This window comes from Hylobates moloch, unplaced genomic scaffold (genome assembly GCF_009828535.3).
Source record: "Hylobates moloch isolate HMO894 unplaced genomic scaffold, HMol_V3 SCAFFOLD_19, whole genome shotgun sequence".
Lineage (NCBI taxonomy): Eukaryota > Metazoa > Chordata > Mammalia > Primates > Hylobatidae > Hylobates > Hylobates moloch.
The window spans coordinates 26981521-26991716 of record NW_026652294.1 but is presented as its reverse complement, the minus strand read 5'-3'; the positions used below and the strand labels follow the sequence as shown (position 1 = coordinate 26991716).

At 62.9% G+C, this 10196-nt stretch overlaps 1 protein-coding gene across 1 annotated transcript in view; it reads left to right on the top strand.

Annotated features, from left to right (window-relative positions):
• The first annotated feature begins 1598 nt into the window (after positions 1-1598).
• WNT7B (Wnt family member 7B) overlaps positions 1599-10196 on the top strand; it is a 50758-nt gene continuing 42160 nt past the window's right edge. Inside the window, exon 1 of the mRNA XM_032139169.2 lies at positions 1599-1764. Coding sequence (XP_031995060.1) covers positions 1682-1764 — 83 coding nt within the window. The 5' untranslated portion in view covers positions 1599-1681. The remainder of the gene's footprint in view (positions 1765-10196) is intronic.

The following is a 10196-nucleotide window of genomic DNA, read 5'->3' as shown; positions in this document are numbered from 1 at the left end:
CAGGAAAGCCAGAGATCTACCCTGGGATCTGCTAAGGGAAGGAGAGCCAATCCCTCCCTCGAGGCTCAGCCCCTGCCCGCCAGGACTGGAGAGAAGGGCCCTGCTTTCTTCGCAAGCCATCTTGGCTACACGCAGCCGTAGAAGGGGGAAGCTTGGCCCAGGTGTGTCCTCAGGGGTTAAATGACCTGGAAGCCCATTGCATTAAGGAGGAGGTTGGGGAGTCTGGGACCAATGGGCTGTCTGTTCTGTCCTCCTGTCACTCCTAGCCTGTGGCCTTGAGTGAGCCCTTTAACCTCTCAGCCTCCCTTTCTTCATCCAAAAAATGGGGTCACAACACCCCCTTCACTGCGTGCTGCCCGTGTTAGTCCTGGGGGCCTTTGCCCTGTGGGTGGTGGAGATATGTGTCCCAATGAACACCTGTAGATACCAGGAGACTCTTTCTTATTGTTAATGACTATGATGTCACTGAGGCTGACACCCTGGGGACTCCTCCAGATGGTGTATTCCAGGGCGTCTGCATCCCAGGAGTTGGGATTTTCAGGGTCATAAAGTTCTGACCAAAGATCAGAGGTTGTATGCATGGATAGGATATTACGTGATCACTCCCCTGCATGCTGCCTGTGTTTAATTACACAGGGGGGCCACCTGGGCAAGTGCAGCCATCATACACATGTGCCCCTAAGCCTGGCGCCACTCACATGTACAACCCCTGGAGGACTCCAGTGCCAGCTGGACCCAGAACTCAGCCCTCACAATCCCCTTAGGGGTCAGGGCCCTAAGAACAGATGCACCTGGGATTTGGGGCAATTTGAAAACCTGATGGCTTCAGGGAGTCACAGTTTGTCACCCAGGGCCCTTTTTGGATGGAGCAAGACAGGGTCGTGCAGGCTCAGCACCAGCACAAGGCTGGGCCTGGTTAGCCACGGTAGTGCCTGTGTGCGACCCACAGCCAGCCTCACTAAACCCAGGGAACAAGGGGGCAGAGGCTCAGGACACTCAGTGCATCTGTGCACACACACCTGTCCTCACAGACTGCCCACGCTCCCGCAGGCACACACAGGCACATGTAGGCACATGCATGCACACACGCGCATACGTTGCCGAGCACAGCCCCCAAGAGGAGCACACGCCTCCGCGCAGTTCCCCCGCGGAGCCGCCCCCACGTGCACCTTCCGGAGCCAGGCCAGAGCTTTGTGGGGGTACGGGTGTCCCAGCCAAGGCAACTTGGGCAAGCCCTGGAGGCGGCTCCCACCGCACGCTCCGGTCAGCCTCCCCTTTAAAAAAACCCGCCGGGGGAGGAGGCGGATGTAGGGGCGGCCCGTCCAATGGCAGCTGCGCGCCTCGGGAGACTTGGAGAAGTGAGCCAGAGCGAGCGACAGAGCCGGTTCGCACCGACAGACGGACGGAGGTCCAGACCGCAGCCAAGGCGCCCCCGCTGCCCCCAGCCGGGTCCCCGCCCCGCGCTCCAGCCCCAGCTGCCGCCGCTGCCCCAGACCCAGCGCCATGCGCGGCCCTAGCGGCGGGGCGCGGGCGACAACTGTGCCCGGGCCCACGAGACCCGGCCCCTAGCGCCCAGCGCCGCCGCCCTGCATCGGGGAGCTCTGCGGGGACCCCGGCCTCAGCTGGCCCAGGCGCCTGGCCCGCGGAGCCTGCTCAGCCCCGCCAGGCGCGCCGGCCCACCATGCTCCTACTGTCGCCGCGCAGCGCGCTCGTCTCCGTCTATTGCCCGCAGATCTTTCTCCTCCTGTCCAGCGGCAGCTACCTGTGAGTGCCGCGGGCGGCGTGCGGGGTGGGCGGGTGGGCTCCCCCCGGGCCTCCAGCGCTGGAACCGGGCGGGCAGGGAACGCGGCAGCGAGGCCCCTGGGCGGGGCACCGGGTGACTGTCGCACGCGGGAGCGGGGGGACTTTAGGTCGCCTCGCCAGCCTAAGCTGCCGAGGTGGAGCACTTGGCGGGCAGCTACGGCAGTGAGAAGTCCTGGCTCTGGGGTCAAAGAAAGGATGGCCCGAGAGCGGCTCGACTGCCGGAGTAGAGCAGGCTGTGCACGCCCAGCGCGAGGGCCCGCGGGCAAGCGAGCGGCGCCGAGATTCCCTGCGCGTCCCAGCAGAGTCCTGGACCAGCGGGGGACCCCTCCCCATATTAACCCACGCGGCGCGCAAGACCATGCCCCACTTGGGAGAGCCGCACGCACACACACGCTCCCTCGTGCAAACACTGGCACGCACGTGCACACCGCGCTTCACCGGACAGCGCCCGGACTGTACCCTGAAGTCGCTGCGGCTTCTCACGCCTTCCTGCCGCGCTGGGTGGCCTGATCCCTGCCCCTGCCGAGTCCTCACCTGGGGGCGAGGAGGACGCGCGTTGCGCGCTGGCGGCCGCGTTCGCCCAGGTGTCTCAGCCGAGGGAGAGCGCGGAGCGTGGGCGCGCGTGTGTGCGTCCGGAAGGGCAGAGCCCATGGGGCTCTGAGAAGCTCCAGGCAGGGCCGAGTCCAGCCCAGTGAGCCCAGGGGGCGCGCAGTGGTGGCTTCGCCGGATTCCTAATGGGACGCATATGCTCTGGCCTCTGACTTAAAAAGAAGTTTGATTTATGGAACCGCCGTTTGGGGGAATTTAAGCTGGATGCTACTGATTAAACCTCAGAGCCTGCTCTCCCTCCCCTCCTCTTCCCTTCCCCCTCCCCCTCCTTTACACGCGGGCCACGTCCGGGGTCGCCTGACGCGGCCAGAGGGGGCAGCCGCTGCCTTCCCGCTCCCTGCGCCACCCCCTCCCCCCATGCAGTCGCAGTCCTAATACATCGCCGCGCCCCCACCCCCATTTAATAAAGACGCAGCCAATTTCTCCTCTTGCTCCTAGGAAATTACTATCCTACCAGTTTTCCTTCTATAAATAGTCGCGCATCTTGAAACAAAAGTTCGCAACCGCAGCCAGATGCTGCGAGGCCCGCGGTTTCCCGGGCTGTGGGACATAATTACAAGGTCCGGGCACAGAGAGCGCTCCAGGCCCGGCGGGCAGCCCCGGCTGCGGAGGCATCGCCTGATGGGGGCGGGGTAGCAGGGCGCATGCGGGTGAGGACCGCCTGAGCAGTGGGGATCCAGGCTAATAAAGTACCAGGGTCCCTGGGTCCTGCTTCTGGTGTCCTTCCCAGGAACTGGATCAACCAGGGGACCTTGGAATTTCAGCGTCTGGCGGTTGGAGGCCAGGAAGCCTCCCCCTCCCCAGAGTCCTGGCATTTCAGCCTTAGGCCTTGCTAGAGGGAATTGGCAGCTCCGGTGCTTGGGAAATCAGTTTTGGAGCCGACTGGCTGAGGTTCCGTGTTCATGGAGAGGTGTCCGGGGTGGGAGACCAGGAGTCCTGCGGAGGTGGGGGCGAGGGAAGAGGGGGTTGGGGTAAGGGTCGGAGAGAGGGAGGTGCGCAGGGGCCCCAGAAGCCTGGTGGGAGTTGATGCCAAGGCAGCAGTGAGGGGCCTCTGGGGCAAGGTGGTGCCCAGTGTACCTCTGCAGACCCCAGGTTTACCTCAGGGCTGGCCCCTCATCCGGGCCTGCAGTGACTACACCCGCCAGGCTTGCTCCTGGAGTGTGCACCGCCAGCTGTGTTGGCAGAAATTCTCCTAAGGAAACAGCTTTTCCAGACATCCCTGGGCCAGTGCTGGGGTCCGGCCTGGGTCGTCGGGGACAGGAAGGCAGACTGCATCCCTGACTTGCCCTCAGCAGCTCCTGCCCCACAGGGAGGAAAACGCTGACGCCAGCCTTCCCCAAGCACAGACCAACCCAGACACGTTCCCGGAGTGAGGGGGGCGGGTCTCAGATTTCCCTTGCCCCGTTTGTTTGGTGGGCGCAAGGCTGACCATAGGTGGGAGTAGGGCCTGTACAATTCCATTTGAATGAAAGCATGCAAAGTGAGAAGACCTTGGTTCCAGTGTCTCCGACCCAATGGCTGCACTTGGGGGAGGCAGCCAGCAGCAAGTGCTTGGAGAGCTGTGAGAGGTGGGGGTGAGTGTCAGCCCACCCTCAGCACTGCAGTCACACTCGATGGCGTTGGCCTTTGGATCTGAGGATGCCTGGGCTAGGAGGGTCGCTGGGTGGAGGCTTCATTCTGCTCCAGAGAACTTTCAGGAACTTTCCAGATCCCATTGCTGGGATCCCAGACACTGGCCGACAGCTGATCCTCCCCATTTCATCTGGACTGCTCCCCTAGCTCCCTGTCCTGGGCTGTGGTCTGTGCACACCGAATCCCAGACGCATGCCTGGGCCCCTGCCACTGATCAGGTTGGACGGGTGTGTTGGCCTGGAAGCGCCCTGCGCCCCTGCTACATGCTGACTTGCAGCCATGCTAGGCGGCTCTGGCCAGCCCTCGCCTTCTCTGTGCAGAGCTCTGTTGTCAGTGCAGGAGCTCCCAGGGCCAGCGGGGGTCAGTAAGGGCCCAAGGGAGGGCAGGTAGGGGACCGCAGGCCAAGAGGAAGGCTTGTGGTGCTCGGTCAGCTGGAATGGGGGCCTGGCTGAGGCCTTGACCAGGACCAGGCTAAGCTTCTATCCCAGGCAGGTCTCTTCCGGTCTCAGCCTTCCTCCCAGATGTGGGGGTTGGCTCTGACGAACCCCCCAGGTCTTCCGGTAGGAGCCTCTCATGGTGACCGCCCGCTCTGGGGAGCCAAGTGAGTCATGGGTGACGGGGCGGTTACTCACCGACCACCTGGCTGTGGCAGGGTGGGGGGGGCGCTTACCACTGCCCTGCCAGGCCAGGCCTCTTCCCGGCTCCACCGCTGTGGCTTTGTCAGCGGTGCCAGCCACAGTCCCAGAAGTGCTGTGGCCATGACCCTCGAGGGGGAGGAGATGAACCAGGCCCACTCCCATGGCACCATGGCCTGTGTGGGGACAGGATGCGCCCCGTGGCTCAGGCATGTTCAGATTGCCCTTGGGGGAGGGACACCTCCCAGCCTGGAGGGTCTGTGTGGATCCAAGTCTGGGAGGGGCTCTGCTGTGTGCCCTGAGCAGGTGCATGAGCCTCTCTGGGCCTCAGTCTCCTCATGGGTCCTTTGGGATGGTGATCCCTCCCCCAAGGCTCAGACCAGGCCATGTGTAGTTGGGACTTGAAAGTGTAGAACGTTCCATAGAGGGTGTGCATGTGCGGTTCAAGCTGGGAAATCTGATGAGATCTCAGCTGGGGACCCCCCACTGGAGGTGGACAAGTGGAACCTCTCTAATCACAGGAAACTCCCCAGAACTCATCACCATGTGGACAAGACCCATCAACCATTGACTAAAGGGGAGAATGTGCATCCTGTACTGTCTGTGTGCAGAGGGAGGACAGGAGGTCCTGGGGTGGCACTGGGCTCCTCGGTTGTGCACTGAGGCCTGTAGGATAATGCGCCATTTTCTAACATGGTTTCCCGTGAGGCCAAGGGGCATGATAGTGACTCAGATCTGGGTCCTCATCCTGACTCCACAGGGCCCTCACTGCCTGGCTGTGTCCCTAGGCCCAGCTCTTCCCTCTCCAGTGCAGATCATGGGAGCACAAACCTCACCGGGTGGCTGTGGGAAGCTCTAGCTCGATGCCTGGTGCGGTCGGTGTGTGGGAGACAGGCCATTCTCAGCTATCAGGAACAGGGAGGTTGGCCACAGGCAGCACAGAGGGAGGCCTAGTGGCTGTGTTCATTCAGGAAGGAGTGATGGACCCCCTAGGGCATCTCAGAGGGCTTCCCAGAGGAGATGACTCTCAGACAGGGTTTTGAAGGATGGATAGGAGTTGGCCAGACTAAACAGGCACATGAAAGAGACCCCTAGAAGAGGGAACAATACTGTCAAACACATTCACCAGGGGTTCCCCTCCAGGGAGCCTCAGAGCATCTTGCTGAGGTGGGCCGATGGGATGCCAGGATCCAGAGAAGAGGCTATTTCCCAAGGTCACCTTGGATCCCAGGGGTTCAGCCCTCCCACTTCCAGCTCCTCACCCAGTGCCAGCGCTGCCCCTGAAGGGAAGTTCCCCCTATGCAGTCCCACGGGGAGTGGAATCGGGGTCTCCCAGGGCCTCAGGCTCCAGCCAGCAGTTGGAGGTGCTGATGGGAGGCGAAGTGATGATCATGAAGTTGGTGATTTTTGAGGCACAACGGCACATTATTGTTCCCTCATTCACACACTTCCCTGGGCTCCTCTGCGGACACAGTGGACAATGGCCGAGCAAGTCACACTGCCACCCCTTCTCCTCCCACCCACCACATCCCCGGAGCCTTGAGTCACCCTTGCAGGGCAGGTGGGTGCCTGTGGGGAGCCCAGGGCCCCTGCTTGGGTGTGGACCAAGGCTGTGTTCTCAGAGGACCCTGACAGACCCTGGGTGTGTCATGGCAGTGTTGGATGAGGTAGAGGGCTTGGTTGTGGGTGTCTAGGCCATCGGCCCGGGGCCAGGGTGCGGAGCCCCCGGAGCTAGGACCCACATGCAGTGGGAGCCCAAGCCCTCACGGCTCACACTGCTCCCCATCATCCCGGGCAGATGGAGAGGCAGTACAGGCTCCTAAGGCTGCCGCCCTACACAGCCTTGGGTCCGGCTCAGATGGGGCTTAGCTCCCCTCCCAAAGGGACAGGAGGCCGGGCGCCCTCCCTTGTCAGATGAAACCCCGGCCCAGGGCTCCTTCAGCCTGATGAAAGGGTCATTGTGTGGTGCGGGCCGCCCGCTGGCCAAGGACAAAACCACCGTTTGTCCTCCGTCCCTGGCGCGGGGCTGGGGGCCTCACCTCAGGCTGGCCGGCAGGGTGGGGGTGGGTACAGGTGCGCTCCCTCCCCCTTTCCTTGTCTTCCCGCTCAGCCTGCCTGGGGCCCCTCCCCCATCCCTGCCCCTCACCTAGGGCGTTCTCGTCCTCTGAGTGTGGGTCCTGACGCTTGGGTCAGCTCCGCTGTTGGCAGAGAGGCAGCGAGTTCCCCAGCCCCGGAGGCATACAAGCAGATGCAGAAGTGAAGGCCGGGGATGCTGGGGAGGCTCCCTGCCTGGGCAGAGAAGCGGTGCTCACAGGTTCTCTGTGCAAGCAGCGGGTGGAGTGTTTGGCCTTTCCAGAGGCCATCCCATAGTCTCAGTGGTAGAGTGGCAGGTGAGACTTGGCACAGGGCCATCGACACTTCCTCCATCCCCAGGCTGGAGCAGGTGGCAGCTGAGGTGCTGGGGCTGCCATGAGGCTGGGTCTGAGGCTGTGTGCAGAAGACACTAATGTCCTGCTCCCCCAAGCAGCCTTTGCAGCTTTAGAGTGTGAAGCCTGCAGGTGCCCGGAGCTGGGCCTGGGAGGAAGCCACCCCACCCAACGAGCAGCTTGCTGGGTGTCAGCAGCAACGGAGAAGAGCCCGAGTGAGCATCCCCTGGAGTCCCATCCCATGATCCCTGCGGGCCTCCATCGCTTTCTGGAGCCCTCCCGCACTGTGATCCCTGCTCCAACCTTTCCGTGCCCTGTTGGAGCTCTGAATGGGCCAGGCCGGAGGGAGCCCGGGCACAAGGACTGGCGGTGCCTCAGCTGGCCCCTGCGCAGTGGGTATTGGTGTGGCGAGGGTGAGGAGGCGTCCAGAGCTGAGACTGAGAACTGCGCAGTCCCAAGTGGTGAGACAGATGGCAAAGCCCCTTCCATGGGAATGTACCACCTGCCCTGCAGACCCCCGCCTGGGGGACACAGGATGAGGCATTCCCACTTCTGGAGGACTCAGTTTCCCCCAGAAGGCCCTCCCTGGCGGGACTGACGTGTGCACAGTGCCCAGGTCTGCTTTGGAATCTGTGTCCCCCTCGGGCTGCCAGAGAAGGGGAGCTAGGAGAGGCCCGTCTGCCTTGGTAGGTGGTGGAGTGAGGAAGACGAGGTCAGGGTGCAGAGTCACTCGCCCAGGTCAAGCAGCTGAGCCCAGATTTGAGCCCAGGGACTCCTGGCTGTCGGGTCCATGCCACTTGTCACGGTGTCTTACTAAGGCGGGTTTCCAGCCTTGGGTGGGCCCTGTTGCCTGTCCCATTTCCTGCCTGTCCTCTCTAGGCAGAAACCAACGCCTCCAGTTGCTTAGCACCGTGTGTTGACCAAGAGTCCCCGGGGCCCTGAGCGAGGGTCTCAAGGTTGCAGGGGCTGCCTCCAAGGTTAGCTTTGGAACCAGAGGTGCAGCTGTCCTGTGGGTATGGGAAGCCCAGAGGCCTTCTGTTCTGGGCCTTGTCCTGCTTTCGCCCCTGACCCAGGAGCTCTGAGAGCAGCCTGGCCAGCTTTGTTGGGTCAGCATGTGTGTGGTTCTGGATGCCCAGGTCCTCTTCCTGGCTCAGCTGTGGGCTTGTGGCAACCTTGAGGGTATCCCTCCCCTTCTCTGGGCCTCAGTTTCCCTATCTGGGTGGTGGGTCTGGATGCTCCCCCAGGTCCTCTTGCTCCCTCCTCCCCTTCCTGCTGGCCCCACCACCACCCTGAACTTTCCCTTCATGCCCACAGCGTGATGGCAGCCCTCATGGGTGGGTGATCAGGGCTGGCCAGGTGTGCAGGTGTGACTGGGAAGGAAAGCCCCTACCGCCCTCCCTTCCAGCGTCGTTTACACAAAGCCCTGTGGGACCCACAGCAGGAGCTCTAAGCCGTCTGTGATGAGGGTGGCCCAGGGAAGACCTCTCTAGGGAGGCAGCCTCTGACCTCGGCCCTGAAGGACCTGCTGGAGGGAAGGAAGGTGGGTTCCTCGGAAAGGGACAGATGTGGGCAAAGGCCTGGAGGTGTGAAGAGGATGTGGCGGCATCAGGAGTGGGGAGCAGCAGGTTCGAGTAGGCTGGAGCAGGGGAAGGTGAGGTGGGTGCGGGGCCAGAGGCAGTGATCTCGGGTCTGGGGATCCCAGGGCAGGGTGGAGTGGCTTCGGCAGAGCTCTAGAAAGACCCTTTTGGGCAATGAGGTGGAGGATGGGGAAGCATGGAGGAGGCTGGTCCTGCCCACCAGCTGCAGATTCAGGGCCCGGGCCACTCTGGGGCTGAGAGGAGATGGCTGAGTCTGTAGGACCATCTGGTGGCAGGGGTGCCAAGGGAGTGTGCTTGGCCAGGTCTGGGGTTGCAGGGTTGCCTGCCTCCTCCCCAGCGCTCAGGGCAGTACCAGGCCCTCACTCAGTCGGTACCCAGCAAATCTGTCAGTCTGATGACCACTTGTGGGTCTGGGGCCCAGTGAACTCCCAGGTCAGGGCCCACTGCCCAGGAGTGGCAGAGCCGGTGGTGGCCCCAGGTGTGCTTGGCCCCTAGTGGCACAGGTGGGAAGAGGGAGTGGGTGGCCGGGGGCTGGATGACTTCCGGGGTCCCCTGACTCAGGTCTTCCCAGGGTGACGTCACCGCTGGCGGGGAAGTGTTGGGAATTTCCAGGTGCGGCTGACACCCCCACTAGGAAGGCAGATTCATCACTCTGCCATCTCCATTGCCCGGGGTTCCTCCTGTGTGCCCCACGGCTCCCCTCAGCCTGGAGAGGGCTCTGGCCTTCAGGGGCCACACTCCTGTGGGCTGAAGCGCTTGCTGGGCCCCATCACTGCTCCAGCAAGGTTGTCACCCGCCTTGGTGGCGCTGCCCTGGGGATGGAATCGCATGTCGGGCACACCTTTCTGAGCCTCAGGGTGTTCAGGGAGTGTTCCTGGGGGTGACAGGCCCAGGATCGCCAGGCAGGCTGGTGTCGTGGAGAGAGCACTGGATTAGGGAGTCAGTGGCTCCGGGCTCTAGTCACTCCATGTCTGCAGTAGTCCAGAGTACACAGGGATGCGGGGCCTGGGGACCTGCGGGACACAGTCCCCGAAGTGGCCAGGCTGGGCTGCTGTGGAACTGCACCTGGGGAGGGGCACTGGGCTGAGGGCTGCAGACTGCACATGGGCCGCACCTGCTCTCTCTCAGAACCTGCCTCCCCAGCGTGTGGCCTGGGGGCTCCCCTCCAGGCTGCAGCTCCTGGAGGTGCGGGGGGTCACCTGGCGCCCCATCGTGCTCTTGTATTTCCTTCTGGCATCTTTAGGAGCCTGGCAGGGTGTGCGGTGTGATGCCTCCCTCTGTTGCGGGAGTCCCCTGCTTCGGAGCAGCCTTGGAGGGGTGGCTGGGGCTGGTCCCCTACCTTCAGAGGCTGGGGAGAGCCAGGCTTTGCAGTCAGCTCTGACTGTGAGCCCAGAGCCCAGCTCAGCTTCCCCTTACCGCCTTCCAAGGGGGAGATTCCTGTGGCAGGGAGGACGAGAGGGTGGGAAGAGGCAGAGCCCAAAGGTGGGGGAAAA